The following is an 18,637-nucleotide window of genomic DNA, read 5'->3' as shown; positions in this document are numbered from 1 at the left end:
TTGAATAAATGAATGCATAAAGAAATACAACGTAAGTGGTAAAATATCCAAATGATGGTACAGCATATGAAAATATTTGGAAACACATTTCCTAGATCCAAGAATCTGTGTTATCATTCTGATAATACAAAAACGAATCAAAGCATCAAATCTCAGAACCGGTATGCAAAGACTCTCACAAAATGTCTGGCCCATCTTAATTTGGGCAAAAAACAAAAAACTTTGGACAGATATTGCACCTAGCATTAGAGAAGGAGGCAATGACTTCCTCTTATAAGAAATATACTCTCTAGGCTGGGCAAGATGGCTCACACCTGTAATCCCAGCACTTTGGGAGGCCGAGACAGGTGGATCATCTGAGGTCAGGAGTTTGAGAGCAGCTTGGCCAACATGGAGAAACCCTGTCTCTACCAAAAATACAAAAAAAAAAAATTAGCCGGGCGTGGTGGCGCGAGCCTGTAGTCCCAGCTACTCGAGAGGCTGAGGCAGGAGAAAGGAGGCTGAGGCAAAAGAATTGCCTGAACCCAGGAGGCAGAGGTTGCAGTGAGGCAAGATCGTGCCACTGCACTCCATCCTGGACAATAGAGTAAGACTCGGTCTCAAAAAAAAAAAAAAAAGAAGAAGAAGAAGAAGAAGAAGAAGAAGAAGAAGAAGAAGGAAATATACCCTTGAGAAACTAGTTCGTATTTTTAAATATTTGATTCTTTTCATTGGTGAGAATTTTAAGGAGTAAAGTTAATAGTAGGTGTTGTTGCTATTTTTTTTCTATAGTTAGATTTTTTTTCTATAGTTAGATTAATTATTTTGAATATCCCATTAGTGCCAAAATGCAATTTAAGACATCATTTCAAAATAATCTTATGTATGCTTATCAGAAGTACTAAATTTATCTTTCTAAAGAATAATTACCTGAGAAAATGTTACAAAGTTACCTGCGAAGGCAAACTATTGCTTAAAAAAACCATGCTTTTCAAAACTCACACACATAACTGCTGCCATGATAATAGTAGGGATTGCAGTTTTGATTATAGGTTTTCCTTTGCTTGACACCCTTATTCATCCCTACTGCTTCAGCCCTAAACATTATAAACTCTCAGTTTTACGTAATGGTTTTTAGTTCCTTTGCCATACTGCTGCCCTCCTTTAAATATATGCCCCAATTTGCCTCTTTCACATTTGAAGTATGGTTCTCAGAACCAAGCAAAATATTCCCAGTGGTTTTGAGTGGCCAACCACAGTGAACAAACTACCATGTTCATGTTCTTTGTTCTGAATTTTACATATTTATTAATACTGATTGAAAGTATAACCACACGGGAGGCAGTGTATATCAGTGTTGACTTGTTCATTCATTGATTCAGTGGACAGATATTTTTTGAGGTTTTACCATATGCCAAGCATTGAGCAATGAGATAGAGATGTAATAAATAAGACACAGTCTTTGTTCTCAGGTGACAAAGAGGAGACAGATATTAATCAATAATCATGCAAAAATAAACTCAGAAATTGTGATAAATGCTATGGAAATACTATGAGAAATTTGAGAATATATATTGCGGTAGTTAAAACAATGGCCCTCAAAGTCGTATACATTATAATCCATGAACCTGTGACTCTGTCACCTTACACGGCAAAAAGGACTCTGTAGGTGTGATTAAGTTAAGGCTCATCAAATGAGATTATCCTGAAATATCTAGGTGGGCCCAATGTGATCACGAGAGTCCTTAAGAGAGGAAGGCAGAAGGGTTAGAGACAGACATGGCAAAAGGAAAAATGGGAAGGTTTGGTGAGGAAGAGGAAGAGATTTGAGGATGCCACTTTCTGGTTTTGAAGACTGAGGAAGGAGTCATGAGTCAAGGAATTTGGGCAACCTTTAGAAGCTGGAAAAGACAAGGAATTGGATCTTTCCCAGAGCCTTCAGAAGGGATGCAGCCCTGTCAATACGCTGATTTTAGGACTTCTGACCTCCAGAATTTTAAGATAATATTTGTGGGTTTTGTTTTACTTTATTTTGTTTGTTTTTTTGTTTTGAGTCTCGCTCTTTAGCCCAGGCTGGAGTGCAACGTCATGATCTTGGCTCACTGCAACCTCCACCTCCCGGGTTCAAGTGATTCTCCCACCTCAGCCTCCTGAGTAGCTGAGATTACAAGCACTTGCCATCATGCCCAGCTAATACTTTTGTATTTTAGTAGAGACAGGGTTTCATCATGTTGGCCAGGCTGGTCTTGAACCTCAGGTGATAAGCCCACCTTGGCCTCCCAAAGTGCTGGGATTAAAGGCATGAGCCACCACATCCAGCCTACATTTGTATTGTTTAAAGCCACTAGGTTGATGCTAATTTGTTAAAGCAACAATGAGAAATCAGTACATAGAACAAAAGACCTGATCCAACTTGGGGCAGGTACTAGATCCCTCTTTTGAGAGCTGAAAGATGAGGAGGAGATAACCAGGCAAATGTGAGGAGAGAAGAAAGCATTCCAGACTATGAGACTGGTCCCTGAGGTTGGGCAGGAGGACAACTAGTAAGTCCAAATAAGTAAGAAGTCAGTGGAGACACGAAAGGAGAGAGTAGTTTTATATGTGGGAGAGAGGGAGGCAGGAGCTGAGTCATTTTTATAAGCTATTCTATAGAATGAGGATAATAGTATCTAAAAGTGTTGTTGTGAAGATTAAATAAAATAATCCTTTTAAGTGCCTGGTACATAGTAAGTAATAATAAGAATTGCAGCTGTTATTATTAAAATTTGAATTTAGACTCTTCAAGATTTGATTTTGAACATGATGTGCAAGACAGACTGATATCCAGAAAGGAAAAATGATTCTGTCATGTGAACTATGGAATATCTCACTTTTTATTTGTTTTATTCATTGCTTGTATATTAGTCAGATATTGCCATGATGATGCTGTGTAACAAAACACCCCAAAACCTCAGGACATACAACAAAAGGATTTATACTCATGCTCACAGATCTGCAGGTCTAATGAGATCTCACTGGGCTGGAAAAAGACTTGGCTTGGTAGCTCTTCTTCAGTTTATGGATTGACTGAACTTGCTTCCAGTTTGTGGGCTGGGTTTGGGTATATTCCACATGTGTTCATTCTAGGGCCCAGATTGAAGGGCAGTAGCTACTTGCCGCATGTTCCTCTCATGGATGGAGCACTAGAGCACAAGGGCCAAGCCAAACCTCATGTAAGGCCTCTACCTGGGTCAAATTGGCCAATGTTCTGTAGGCCAAGGCAAGTTAATGACCAAGTTCGAAATTAAGGAGGTGGTAAAGTACACCCTGCCCTCAGTGGGATGGAAAGAGAGATATTTTCTGACCTGTAATTCAAAGTCACACTTGCTAGTTTATAACACTTTGTAAATTTCACATTAAGGGATAATAATCTCAATTAACAACTATGTTCTATTTTATCCACATTTATTAATATTATATTTAGCAGAAATTTTTCATATGACAGATTTAAAATCTATACATAATAATATAACTTATGGTAAATAATCACTATAATATGGAATTTTAATATAAACATCACTGCCCTCTTTTCAAATGTACAACAACACATTAGGCATTTTCCCCCTCTTAATTTTAATTTTTAAATGTTATTCTTCAGTAATCATAACTTTTTTTTAAAGGGTAGTCACTGAGGATAACTACAGAGACTAAGCTCTTTTTTTTGTTTTTTGAGATGGAGTTTCTCTCTTGTTGCCCAGGATGGAGTGCAATGGCTTGAACTCGGCTCATTGCAACCTCTTCTTCTCAGGTTCAAGCGATTCTCCTGCCTCAGCCTCCTGAGTAGCTGGGAATTCAGGCGCATGCCACCACGCCTGGCTGATTTTTGTATTTTTAGTAGAAACAGTGTTTCTCCATGTGGGTCAGGCTGATCTTGAACTCCCGAACTCAGGGTGATCTGCCCGCCTTAGCCTCCCAATGTGCTGGGATTACAGGCGTGAGCCACCGCGCCTGGCCTAAGAGACATATCTGAGGGAGAACTGCTAGTGTTTAATGGCTACTTCCATGAGAAGTAAGAAAGGAGAAGTGGAGAATAAATCCAAGATTGACCGGTTGAATGAAACAAGTATGTGGTAGGCTGCCTTTGTTAGAAAGGGGATGATATGGTAGGAAAGTATCCCATTTTGGACTTAAGACACCATGACAAATGACGACACATAGATAGATCTATCAGACAGTTGGAAATAGCTACTTCACGTTTGGTAAAATGTTCTCGGGACTGAGAATATGGGTATGAGAGGCTTTAATATGGAAGCCATGGGAATTTCTTTCTTCTTTTTTTTTTTTTTTTTTTTTTTTTTTTGAGACGGAGTCTCGCTCTGTCGCCCCAGGCTGGAGTGCAGTGGCGCGATCTCGGCTCACTGCAAGCTCCGCCTCCCGGGTTCCCGCCATTCTCCTGCCTCAGCCTCCCGAGTAGCTGGGACTACAGGCGCCCACAACCGCGCCCGGCTAATTTTTTGTATTTTTAGTAGAGACGGGGTTTCACCGTGGTCTCGATCTCCTGACCTTGTGATCCGCCCGCCTCGGCCTCCCAAAGTGCTGGGATTACAGGCGTGAGCCACCGCGCCCGGCCAGCCATGGGAATTTCACTTGTATGAGGATGTAAATTGATAAATGGACCAAAGACATAAACATAGTGAAATAGATGTGTTTAAGTAGCACCTAGAGAAGAAACCAGCAAAGGAGACTAAATAGAGAAAGCAGTGACAGCAACTGCAATCCTGGCTACTCTAATCATCTGATGTTCCATGAGGTGTCCAAGAACTGAAAAAAATAAAAATATATCCAGAATAATTGGACTGACAAAACATATATTTGCCACCTATCTAGAACATTCCAAACACCTAGTAAAATTCCAAGAAACCTGTTATTGATTGATCTGATCAACTTAAACATAAAATCTAGGTAAGCGGCTGATCCCTAGATCCAAGAATACCAGAAGTCTTTAGTACTTGCATTTTTTGTCCTGGTTCATCCACTAAATTGAGCCAATCATTTAATGTCTATGAACTGGTTTTCTCATCTTAATAAAAGAAAAGCTATGGAGGCTGGGATAGCCAGATGACATCTTAGGTTACCTACAGCTCTAAAATTTAAAGTTTCTCCAGAGACTCAAGCAATTCTGAGATGGAAATCTTAAATAGATTGACTCAAGAGCAAATGCAGAAGTAATGATTACTCTTTCCTAGTGTCACCCTTCCCCCTACCTCAATGATTAATGATTGGGAATCCCCAGAAGGATATGGGAGGCATAGAATACTTTTCTAGTTCCCGTCAAAAGTGCTGGGTGATTGTCACCCATCCACACTGAGTGGTGCCTGGCATCACATTGGTGGAATGGCATTCATATGTAACCCACTGAGAAGTACCTCTCCTTCAGTACCTTTGCAGTGACTCACCAGACACCTGATACTCCCCTACCTCCCAGTGGAATCCCATAAGCTTTCTTCAGGTAGTTGTGCTAAATGAGTCTGAGTTCTTTGAGGAACTCTGTAAGGTTCAGTACACATTCAAGGTCTCAGGAGTTAAGATTTCTCCCCACCCCCCACCCACCCACCAACAGAATTAAAAAAAAAAAAAAAAAAAGGACAAGATAAAGAAAAAGAAACATTAACTTAACTTTTAAAAACCCCTGATGACTGTTTTGCAAGGGGCATGTATGTTACACTACATAATCAAGTAACACTGGTTGAGGGGTGGCTCAGGAATTGAATAACCAGTGTCTGTCTCTTCTGCTTGATGATTGCAACACTGTGTGCCAGGCACTGTTCTGGTTCCTGGAGTTATATTAACTTTTAAAAAAATAAATAAAAGACAATTTCTGTGAAGCCGTTACTGATTTTCGTGGTTGTAAGCAGGGAACCGCGGTACGCAATCGTTCAGAAAGGCAAGTGGGCATTTCTTTTTTTTTTTTTTTTTTTTGAGACGGAATTTCGCTCTTCTTGCCCAGGTTGGAGTGCAATGGTCCAATCTTGGCTCACTGCAACCTCCGCCTCCCAGGTTCAAGCGATTCTCCTGCCTCAGCCTCCCGAGTAGCTGGGATTACAGGCATGCGCCACCACGCCCGGCTAATTTTGTATGTTTAGTAGAGACGGGGGTTTCTGCACACTGGTCAGGCTGGTCTCGAACTCCTGACCTCAGGTGATCCGCCCGTCGCGGCCTGACAAAGTGCTGGGATTACAGGCGTGAGCCACCGCGCCCAGCTGCAGGTGAGTATTTCTTTAAGGACTGGGCGAGAGGCCTTCCGCTCCGAGAACACTTACAGAAAGTGGCCTTTCCAGGTCACTGCGAACGCACCTAGAACACAGCGAACAGCTGGCTTCCGGGCCCCGCCCCCACCTGTAGACTCCGCCTCTGGGTCCGCCACTCTCCCGTCAGGCGCCGCGCGCGCTCATTGCCCGGCCCGTCAGGCTGTGTCCCGCCCCTTGCGGCCCCGGAGAGATGGCGGAGTTGGACATCGGGCAGCATTGCCAGGTGGAGCACTGCCGGCGGCGAGGTGATCGGGGAGCCCCCAACCCCCATCCCCGGCCACGGGATACCGGGGCTCCGCTTTGGCTCCGCGGATGGTGGCGGCGGGTGAGGGGAGGCCACAAGGCTGGGCAGAGCCTGAGGAGCGGGGTGGGAGCGTTTCTTCTGGGGCTGCAGTGAGATCGGTTGGTGCGTGTGTTTGTTGGCCGTGAGGCTTTGAAATGACTTGTGGTATCCTTGGAAGGAAGCCATTCCTTTCCTGAAAACGTACCTTGCATGTTCATTTTGGTTTTCGAGTGTGCCGTGTCCGAGCAGTGCACGAAGCCCACTGCTGGGTCACGTGGCGCACACTTACCCTGCTGAGCGCTGGGATGGGACGCGTAGGATTGGTCTGAGAGTGTTGTCTTTTGGCTTTGCCACTGCGACCTACGGCCAGCCACTTTCCCAAACGTTTTGTTTACTTATCTGTTACTTAGCTGTCAGGAGGAGTTGGGCGAGATCAGCTCGCCCAACTGGTATTCACGTGGATTTGTGTCCGGAAGAAGGTACTTCCTTAGCTTTTATCAAATTCTCAAAGGCATCCTGATCCTCAGATTATTCCACCAAATGGTCATCATGCTCTCCTAGCTCTGTCATTCCCTGATTCTCATTATTATTGTTTGAACAAACATTTACAGATTATTGATTTTGGTGCTTGGACCACATAAGGGTGTAAACTACAGTCATTTACACAGAAGACCTTTCCAACTAGTAAGCTGCGTTTTAGAGAGAATTAATAATATGGCGATGAGCTCTCCCCATTGTACTGAGAGACCTTGGGATATACCTACTCCAAGGTAATGTGGCACTGGCTTCAGGATGCTATACACCTGGAAAAGGCAAGTTTTTGGAGCGTTAGAACCACACAGACTGCTCAGTCGTTGTTACTAGGTTTCACACACTACATAAGGTAGCAAACAGGTTTAATCTCCCCTTGCCACTTCAGTCATTGGTATCAAGTGCCTGAATACAGTGTCAGGGACTCTGAGATTTAGCCCAGTTTCAGTGGAGTTCCATAATTGATTGGTGATTTCTACTGTGGGCATGCATGATAGCACAGGTGACAATCCCTTCTAGGTTCTTGTTACTTATAGCCCTCTATCTATGTATCTTTCACCACTGGCTGTAATAACAAGACAGTGTGACTTTTTTCATGTGGAAGCTTAGCCATTTGGGTTTTTTTTTGTTTTTGTTTTTGTTTTTATTATACTTTAAGTTCTAGGGTACATGTGCATAATGTGCAGGTTTGTTACATATGCATACTTGTGCCATGTTGCTGTGCTGCACCCATCCCATTTGGGTTTTGACTGTAAATTATGTGTGTCTATGCCTGATCCCCCGCTAGTGAGTCCCAATACACATTATATGCCATTCATGACATAGTTCATTTTCCTTTCCAGCTATTTATCTCTTTAGTGTCAATAACTGAGATGAGGCCAGGCCTATCTGTTTGAGACTAGTGGAAAGCAGTTAAGATTTAGACTATATCAAGTGTATATCCTAAATTTTATCTCCCTTCTGGAGGGATTGAAGGATGGTATCAGGTGCTGGGAAATTGTCTTGACTTAACTCTTTCCCCTGGGTCCTTCTGGTTTGCATCTAATACTTCATTATTAAAAGTCTCAAAATATTAAACATCTCCACCCAGTCACTGCGGTATTGTTCTTTTTTGTTTGTTTGTTTGTTTGTTTTGTTTTGAGATGGAGTCTGGCTCTGTGGCCCAGGATAGAGCACAGTGGCGCCATCTCGGCTCTCTGCAACCTCCGCCTCCTGAGTTCAAGTAATTCTCCTGCCTCACAGCCTCTTGAGTAGCTGGGATTACAGGCATGAACCACCATGCCCAGCTAATTTTTTTGTGTGTTTTTTAAAATTTTTTAGTAAAGATGGGGTTTCGCCATGTTGGCCAGGCTGTTTTCAAACTCTCAACCTCAGGTGATCCGCCCGCGTCGGCCTCCCAAAGTGCTGGGATTACAGGCATGAGCCACCGCACACGACGCCTTGCAGTATTGTTCTGAGTTGAGTGTACTCAAAAGAAGTTAATTGTTGTATTATTCTTATTAATTATAGTTACCGTATTACTATTCTGATCTTTTATATATATCTCATTTGGTTTTTATAAGTACACTATGAGGTCTGTGTGGCCTACAGCATAGATACAGATATAGATATATTCACACATGATACACACACACACATATATACACAGAAAGGATGTGCTTATCTCTTTATACCTCTGTATCTACCTGTCTATATCTTTCTATTTTTTCTTACCCAATAATAGAGCTTTGGTTTTGTATATGTTTATTTACATACATATATAGAAATACACACACATATACTTTATACTACTATATATTACATCAAATTATATATATTTGAAATACCATAAATCTTATAGATGTATATATAAATATAAATGTATTTGAATATAGTCAAGCTTTGGCGATATATATATATGTTGTTCACACGCAGATATATATTAGTACACAGATATATATATATATATAAATATATATTTATTGGATATATATAAATATATATATATCCAAAGCTTTATTGTTAAGTAACTTGCCTAGCATTGTTAGATTAGTAAGCAGTGGAATCAGAATTGAATCCCAGGTTTTTAACTCCAAATGCGGAATTTTTGCAGTATACAGTCATCAAAAACAACACCTAGTAAATCTGGGAAACAAAACAAAAAAAGAAAAAGAAAACCACTAGAACTTATTTTTGTCTGACTTAGTAAAGGTACAAGCAACATCTGTTAATACCTTTTGTTAATCCAATTGCTTTCTGTCACAGTTATTGAAGTGATTACTTTTCTTAGAGTGGTTACATAGTGCTTGCTACACTAGGATATTAATCAAAATGGGAAATTTTTCCATAGAGGTTGCTTTCTTGCTTAAGAAAACTAAATCAAAATCAGATACTGACCAGTATATACATTTTCTCTCAATTTTAGATTTTCTTCCGTTTGTGTGTGATGATTGTTCAGGAATATTTTGGTAAGTTAAGTTTTCATGTAGGATTTGGGAGTAATTTTAATGTTTATTAATATGAGATTATTTCTGAAAAGTAGAATGATTTAAAGTAATTGTTACTTTAGCCATTGATTATTGATATTCTGTATAGTTATAGGCTCTGATTACTTCTTCATATATGTGACTAATTTTTAAACTTCCAAAAGTGGGGTTATGTATGTGAATTTTATATAAAAGTTATATTTTTGTCTTTTAATTACAAGGAGAAAATAATATTCATAATATAAAGAATATGGTAAAAATCTAGTTATAATTATTACTCTTTATTTTAATTAATAAAATGAAAAGAGCCCAACCTCTAAATGCCTTAAAATAGGAATCACAGCATTTGACTACATTACATGCCAAGTAAAACCTGGGAATTAATCAAGAATTTTGGAAAATGGATTTTCCTTACAGTTAAACTTTAAAATGTCAAGCATTTGTTTTACAAAATAGGGCACTGAAAGAATGATTTTTTTTCAGAATGTAATTCAAAATGATTTGTTGGAAGTAAATAAAAGTAATGTATATTTTTAAATTATTTGGAATTAGAACACTCTTCACATTTTACTACTGATGATCTTTTAGAAATAAAAAGAGCTGAAAGATACGTTTATATTTTCATGTACCCTAAAGTATTCAAAGTAAACGTAATTTAGTGTGGTGAATTGTTTTTACTCATTGAAATTGAATATTTGTGTTTTAAAACTTTTGAGACTATAGATGCTCCATCTTTAATTTATCTGACATTTCAGTTTTTTCTCATATTCAAAGTTATTGATGTAGTATGAGCATAATGTATCTTAAGAATACTGAACATTAAAATATCACAAATTACTGCAGTTATCTCTAAGCATGTTATTTAAATAAACACTTGCCATTATTATTTAAGCCTTGAACACAGAAGCAGGGAGTCTCATGGTTGTCCTGAGGTATGTTAATATTTTTCCGATCTGATAAAATGTATTTGTATTTATGTACTTTTATTCTGAATTTGATTAGATTTAAAGCCAGTCAGTGTCACGGAGATTAAAGTTTGGCACACTAAACTGATTAGGTAAACAGGCTTTTGCTTCATTTATATTATTTTTCTGTTTGAAAAAAAAATTGTTTTACTTGGTATTTGTAAATTTTTATCCTCATAATTCTTATTCCTTAACATTTGTTTAGGTAGCCCACTTACAGTGTAAGGCTATATATTTATTTGTTTGTTTTGTTTTGTTTTGTTTTGTTTGAGATGGAGTTTTGCTCTTGTTGCCCAGGCTGGAGTGCAGTGGCGCGATCTCGGCTCACTGCAACCTCTGCCTCCTGGGTTCAAGTGATTCTCCTGGCTTAACCTTCCAAGTAGCTGGGATTATATGCATGCACCACCACGCCCGACTGACTTTTGTATTTTTAGTAGAGATGGGGTTTTACCATGTTGGCCAGGCTGGTCTGAAACTCTGACCTCAGGTGATCTACCCGCCTTGGCCTCCCAAAGTGTTGGGATTATAGGCGTTAGCCACCGCACCTATCTAAGGCTATATATTTATAAATATACACTTAAGTTAATGTCCTCCTTGTATATTCCCTCCAGTTCACTGTGTCCTTCACTGTTGTGTTCATTTTCACTGATGCCCGCTGATAGGGTCTGTGGTAGTAAATCATTCTGGCTCAGTCGGCCTAAGACAACCAGGAAGAAACCTATAGTCATAAAATTCCTACCCTAATTTTGTACAAATCGTAAGTTAAGAAAGGTCTGGCATATAGAGGTCAAAATATTACCCTTATTACTGGTAAAGATAAGTTGAATGATGAAGCTCAGCATAGAGCCAAATGGGTTTGCAAAGAAAATCCAGAATTAGGGAGACTTGCCCAGCAGTCACAGCAGTACTGGACCAGGTTAGGCTTTCTCCTGAAGGCAGTTCAATTCCAAGAGGAAGAGAGAAAGCTAAACCCACCATGTTCAATGTGTTCTAACACTTTTCAGTGGACATTTATTCCTGCCCACCATTTACCAAGTGCTTTACCAAATATTTTCACATCCGTTTTCTCAGTTATAGAAAGTTATTAATGTTACATGAGATTCAGTTGAAATCTGATTCTTTCAAGTTTAAATGATCGGTCAAAATTTGATTCTTTGAAGTTTACTTGATCTATTTGAGGAAAATTAAAATTACCTAGCATGTTGATTTTATGCAGCGTTAATTGGAGGAAATATTCAGTCATACAATAAAACTTACTGATGTTTCTTGCAGTTTATAAATATATCCTGTGTTTTGTTTTTTCTTAGGATATAATTTGATTTCTCTGACTGTCTCTCAGATAATTAGATTCTATTAATTAAATACTGAAACATCATTAGGCCATTGCAACAAGTTCAAAAAGATACTTAAGTTAATTTCAATAAGGTGTAACTATTATTTATAAAAAGAAATTCCCTTTGGTTGTGGTTTTCAAGCAATGATTTCCCTAAGTTTACTCATCTTTAGAAACTTGGTTTGTTAATGCTCAGAATAGCCTGGCTGATCTAGACTTTTTTTTTTTTTTTAGTCTTATAAAATCTTTTCTTCCTGTAGTGGAGTATTTGCTGGTAATAAAAATATGAAATAGGGCATAAAGAATAATATATGGTTACGAAAACTGTCTTTAACCTTTTATCTCAGGAATAAATAAATATTTTTAAGTGTTTTATTCTCTGAGTTGTTTCATCTCCTAAAATTAGTGTGGAAATTAGGTTGACTTGCCATTTGAGGGTTGATGAGATAATTACCTGAGCACATCATGGGAGCATCTTTGTATGAGACTGTTACAAAGCAAGTTAAAATTATACAGCGTAATTAAATAGTCATTTCAACTTGACTTAGAAGACAAATATAACACAGTAGGAAAATTATGAAAATGTGCAACAGTCAGCATAGTAATCATTTGTCACACAAAACATTCATTATAATCTTTATGTGAGAGTAAGTAACTTGCTCTAATAAGTTTAAGCAAAAATAATATGAATGCCGCCTTCTAGAATAGACACATTGATTTGGTTTAGGTCTGAAATGTAATACATTTCGTCCTTTTTGCATTTTCAGGTGACTGTAATCAATGAGAGACTGAAGACAGATCAACATACATCTTACCCATGCTCATTCAAAGACTGTGCTGAGAGAGAACTTGTGGCAGTTATATGTCCTCATTGTGAGAAGAATTTTTGCCTGAGGTGATTGATCACTTAGGCTGTTCACACTTTGTATATCTGTTTAAGTCCTATACAAACACATGAACTAGTGTCACTCTTCTGTTGCTCATAGACACCGTCATCAGTCAGATCATGAGTGTGAAAAACTGGAAATCCCAAAGCCTCGAATGGCTGCCACTCAGAAGCTTGTTAAAGACATTATTGGTAAGTATCTAGAAAGTGTGTTTTGTTGCTTTCCTAGTTCCAGAGTTCCTGCTTCTTATGTCTACTTTCCAGTTACGGGAGGCATCATTAATAGCCCTAGTGGTATTTGTATTAACTTGCATTTTGATGATATTCTTGTGACAGTATATCTTATGAGGTCTACCTGAACAATGAAAATTTGGAAATTATTTGGAAGTACTCCACCGTAAGTACTTATCTCTTTTGCTGAGCCACTTAGATTAGCTAGTTAACCATCGGGCTAGAAATTGTATTCATGAGATTAAAGTAGTCAGCTGCTTTCTCTACAGACTAAACTCTAAACCTAGTCAGCTGTGCTGTGAATACTGCTGATAATAAGAGATACCAGAAACAGAAACAAATGTATCCGTGACTTAAATCAGTCTTTCTGCCAGTATGTTAGCTCAGAATTTTTATTCCGTATTAAGGATAGTACCTTTATTAAAATCTTGCATATGCAAATCTAAGGTTGTCTGTAGAAGCATTAATGACTGCTTTAGGTTGAGTAGGCTTAAGTTGGAAAGAAGCACATTATAGTGAATTTTTTGATGTGGTGATTGCTTAGATCAATCTCAATGATATTTTTCCATTGACCATGTAAATACAATACCTATACAATGAATGTGGTCTCTGTATATCTCTCTTGTGTGTAATTTATATATGTTTCAGGGCCATAATTAATAAGTGTTTTTTAATGAAACTCTATTTGTAATGTGAAAGTTTTATGTGATTACATGCTTACACTTCTTAGATTCCAAGACAGGAGAAACAGCAAGTAAACGACGGAAAGGTGCCAAAAATAGTGAAACAGCTGCAAAGGTTGCATTGATGAAATTAAAGATGCATGCTGATGGTGATAAGTCATTACCACAGGTTGGTCTTAGAGATTTTTTAAAACACAAAAATTTCAAATATAGTTGAAGTCCTCTTTGTGTTCCTCCTTCCCATCAATTAACAACTAACCTAAACCTAGTATGTATCATTCTTAATGTTGCATGGTATATGTCAGCATAAATCATACATAGTTTTATGAGTCTTTTCACTTTGTAGACATGACAGTGAACCATATGTATCCTTCTTCGTGTTGGTTTTCTTTTTCCCACTTGGGATGTGCTGTTAACGTTTATCCATACTGAGACATGTAGTCAACAAAATTCAGATTTTTTTCAATTTTTCGCTATTATAAACTGTCTGTGGTGACCATCCTTGTGTATATGTAGAAGAGTTTCTCTAGGACTGTTCTTTTAAAACTTCACAATATCAGTTATTTTATATAACAACCCAATACCTAACACAATTTAGTTGAGTGGTACTTACCCTTAATATGTGTTATATTATGATATTTGTTATTCTATTTTAAAGATTGTTAGTCAGAACCTATTAGGTTGATTTTCCAACCTCTGATGGATTGAGACTCCCAGTTTAAAAAATGCTACTTTAGGGAATATACTTGGAAATAGAAAACCTGGATTATGGGCTTTGCTGATCTTCAGCTTTACTAGATAAGGTCAACTTCCTGTTGTCAGTGGTTGTACTCATTTGACTCTTTCTATTAGTGCTTTCAACCATGTCTATTTTTGGCCATTTATTCCTTCATAAAAATTTGAGGATCACTTTGCCCTGTTCTGTGAATTTATGATTTTGATAGGAATTATGCTGAATTTTAGATTAGAGACAGTTGACATCTTTAGAATTTTGACTCCTCTATCTATGTCTGTGGTATATCTTTCCAACTTTTCTTTAGGTTTTCTTTTATGTGTAATTATAGAAGTAACATTCTATAATGCCTACCATAAATATTTATATACCTTTTCTTAGTTTTATTCCTAGGCTCTTTATAATTTTTGCTGTCATTATAAATAATACCTTTTTTAAAAAATTACATTTTCCTAACTATTGTTGGTTAATGTTATGTTGACCTTCTATCTGGCAAATAAATTCCTAATAGTTCCCATATTTTGTAGATTTTTCTGGGCTATTTTCTTTGGTGTTATATCTTCTCCAAATACCAATTTTTGTAGATTTTTTCTGCAGATTTTCTCTTCTCTTTTGCTCATTATCATTGTTTGTCTTAATGTTGAGATCTTCAGAACAATGTTGAATAATATGGGCAATAGAAGGAATCATCATGTTTCTGACTTTAATGCAAATGTATCTAAAGTTTCCTCAAGTATTAGATATACTGTAAGTTAGTGTTAGTAGCCTTTTTCTTGATATTATTATTTCTTTCTATTCCTAGTTTGCTAGGAATTTACATTATGAATGGATATTAAACTTTACTGTAAATTTTTTTCTTACATCTAGTAAGATCATTGTTTCCTCATCAATGTAATAAATTTTATCAATCAGGTTTCTGTCATTAGATCATCAAATATTCCAGGATAAATCACTTGACTCTGGTATATAATTCTTTTAAAATACACTGATAAATTGATTTGCTAACATATTATTTAGTGTGTATTCGTGACATTAATAGCAAGATTATGCTCAAAAATTAGTTGAGCAGCTTTCTGTCTTCTATTCTTTGAGGTAGTTGTAGAGGGTGGGAATCATTTGTTCTCGAAGGTTTCGTAACACTCAGTTGTAGTAACTCTTGGAGAATTTCGAATACTATGCCAATGTGTTACACCTTTCTTTATCTGGATAATCTATTTCTTCTGAAGTCAATTTTGGTAAATATTTTTCCAAAAAATTGTTTGATGTAGATTTTTCAGTTTATTGTTATCAAGTTGTTCAAGTTATTCTGTTATACTTCAGAGTCTCTGTGTGTCTTTAGTCATTCTACTTCTTTCTTAATATTTTTCATTTGTACTTTTCCTTCTTTCCCCTTTAGACAGAATAGCTACAAGTTTATCCTTATTTTTCCTTAGTGTTTGCAAACAACCGTGATTCGGATTTAAAGACCTCTGCGTTTGTTTTCTGTTTCACTAATTGTTGCTTTTTCATTATTTCCTTCTGCTTTGTTTAGATTTTTCCCTAATGTCCTTTTTCCAGCCTTTCACATAGAATGGTAATTTATTTATTTTATTTTTGTTTTGTTTTGTTTTGAGACAGAATCTCATTCTGTCGCCCAGGCTGGAGTGCAGTGGGGCAATCTCAGCTCACTGCAACCTCCGCCTCTTGGGTTCAAGTGATTCTCTTGCCTCAGGCTCATGAGTAGCTGGGATTACAGGTGTGCACCACCACACCCGGCTAATTTTTGTATTTTTAGTAGAGACAAGAGTTCACCATGTTGGTCATGCTGGTCTTGAACTCCTGACCTCGTGATCCGCCCTCCTTGGCCTCCCAAAATGGTGGGATTACAGGCGTGAGCCACTGCGCCCGGCAAGTTTGTTTATTTTTTATTTTTTTTTTTTGAGACGGAGTCTCACTCTGTCTCCCAGGCTGGAGTGCAGTGGCCAGATCTCAGCTCACTGCAAGCTCCGCCTCCCGGGTTTACGCCCTTCTCCTGCCTCAGCCTCCAGAGTAGCTGGGACTACAGGCGCCCACCACCTCACCCGGCTAGTGTTTTTTTTTTGTATTTTGTAGTACAGACGGGTTTCACCGTGTTAGCCAGGATGGTCTGGATTTCCTGACCTCGTAATCCGCCCGTCTCGGCCTCCCAAAGTGCTGGGATTACAGGCTTGAGTATTTTTAATATACTTGTTTAGGTGTAACAATATACTTTTTTAGTATCTTTATTTTGATACCATTTCAAACACGTGCAAGTTACAAACATAGTACAAATAACTTTTCCATATTCTTTACCCAAATGTACCAATTATTTATATTTTGCCCTGTTTGCTTTATCATCTGCTGTCTCTCTCTGTCTATATGTACCATATGTGTATGTGTGTACTTAATTTTTGATCCTCTTGATTTATCACTTTCTCAGGTTAAAATCTTCTACTATGGATGTGGTTTTGCTAATTTTTTTATATAACTCTAATGGTTTGTAGGGTTATATATTATCAAGTGCATAGAATTTCTTCATTGTTATATGTTCTTTATGAATTTTGCCTTTAATCCTATTTTGAATTATAATATTGTTTAGCTTTCTTTTGGTGAATATTTAACAAGTGCGTAATTTTTTCATCCGTTTATATTTCAACTTTTGTTGTTGTTTCATTTTAGGGTGTCTCTTGTAAGCAGCATATAGCTGGACTTTGTTTTTTTAAAACCAGTTTGATAGTATCTCTCTTTTGTAGGTGAGTTGAATCCTTTCTTGTTTATGATGGTCATTGGTGTATTTGAACATATTTCTTCCATCATATATTTTCTTCTCATCCCCCTTTTTCTTTGACTCTTTCTCTTTCCTTTTGTATTGAATTTGTTCTGATGGCTTAGAGACGATTGATTACAGTTTTCTTATTTTATTGACTACCCCTGATATTTTCCTTTTTTGAAATTTTATTTGATTTTTTTAAATTGCAAAGGTAGTACAAGCTTTTAACAAGTGTAACTATCGAAAGATGCATATGGAGAAAAAGCATACATACTCCTGTGTCTCTCATCCATTTCCATCCCACAAAGCAGCAGTTCTTAACTGAGAGCAGTTTTGCTCCTTAAGGGGACATTCAGCAATGTCTGGAGACATTTTTAGTTATCACAGTTGGGAATGGGGTGCTCCTGGTATTTAGTTGGTAGAGGCCAGAGATACTGTTAAATTCATACATTGTAGTGGACAAGGCCGACAACAGAGAATTTTTTCTTGGCCTAAAATGTAAATAGTGGCAAAGTTGAGAAGACCTGGTCTTAGGTATTCAGTAATACTTACATTACTTTGCAATTCTTCTATTACTTGAAAGATAACAGTGAAAACTTCTACAAGACTTACTTTGAGACAGTCTTCTAAAACATTTCATCCTTGCAACAAGTTTATAAGGTATGCACTATTAACTCTTACCCAAAAAGAGTAACATTCTATTAACATAGCTAGTAAGTGGAGAACTACGAATTGAAACTAGGCAGTCTGGTTTCACAAATCACCTTTTTCACACACTTAACAATATATCATAAAGCATTCTATAAAGTTTGTAGATAAAAGTTTTTCCCTTTATTATTAATGTTTGTGTGTGTATAAATATAGACATACTAGAGATATATGTGGGTGTCTATGTGTTTATACATAAATGTATAATATATACCTGTGTATTGTATCCATGTATATACATATATGTGTAAGTATGTATTATGTGTGTGTATATATATGTGTGTATATCATTTTACATAAATGAAAATGTATTCTACTTGTATATGTATGCAAAGGCATAAAGAATATTTTTCTGTCATTATTTTATAAAAATGGTATCATTCATTTAGTCAACACACTTAAAAAAAAAATGCCTTCTATATACCAAGACCTGATAATACAGTAGTGAATAAAACAGAATCCCTCCTGCCCTTATGAATCCAGAGTTCCTGGAATTTATATGCCACTGGGCTGAGACAGATATTAAATATATAATAGTTTGTGTAGTCATTAGGGCTATAAATAAAACTAAAGCAGGTTTGGGGTAGATTATATATCTTTCTCTCCTTAATGCCTAGTAGAAATTCCCTCAAGTGAGTTGGTGTGGCCCTAAATCATTTTCTTTCCAACTGCGTCCTCTTCTGTGGTGTGGGTGTACTGTGGCTTATTTTGTCATTTTTCTGTTAATGAGCATTCACTTTGTTTCCAGTTTTGGCTACTGTGCTAAGTAGCCTGTGTGGTACTTTT

General features: G+C 37.4%; 1 protein-coding gene across 15 annotated transcripts in view; it reads left to right on the top strand.

The window, feature by feature from the left end:
- Positions 1–18,637, top strand: part of ZFAND1 (zinc finger AN1-type containing 1) — a 31,286-nt gene that overhangs the window by 5,143 nt on the left and 7,506 nt on the right. The window contains exons 1-8 of one of the 15 annotated variants that reach the window (XM_073999054.1): positions 6,436–6,511; positions 9,485–9,527; positions 10,438–10,477; positions 12,611–12,738; positions 12,830–12,921; positions 13,691–13,812; positions 17,053–17,126; positions 17,727–17,745. In XM_073999054.1, the coding sequence (XP_073855155.1) occupies positions 6,457–6,511; positions 9,485–9,527; positions 10,438–10,477; positions 12,611–12,738; positions 12,830–12,921; positions 13,691–13,812; positions 17,053–17,126; positions 17,727–17,730 (558 nt within the window). In that variant the 5' untranslated portion in view covers positions 6,436–6,456 and the 3' untranslated portion in view covers positions 17,731–17,745. Of the gene's footprint in view, positions 1–6,435; positions 6,592–7,160; positions 7,320–9,484; positions 9,528–10,437; positions 10,478–12,610; positions 12,739–12,829; positions 12,922–13,690; positions 13,813–17,052; positions 17,127–17,726; positions 17,746–18,637 lie in introns of those variants that run through there. The other 14 variants (XR_012416479.1, XR_012416480.1, XM_073999057.1 and 11 more) reach the window with 14 other exon arrangements.

The sequence above is a fragment of the Macaca fascicularis genome, chromosome 8 (genome assembly GCF_037993035.2).
Source record: "Macaca fascicularis isolate 582-1 chromosome 8, T2T-MFA8v1.1".
Lineage (NCBI taxonomy): Eukaryota > Metazoa > Chordata > Mammalia > Primates > Cercopithecidae > Macaca > Macaca fascicularis.
The sequence above is the reverse complement of the archived record's forward strand: the minus strand, read 5'-3'. Positions and strand labels throughout refer to the sequence as shown.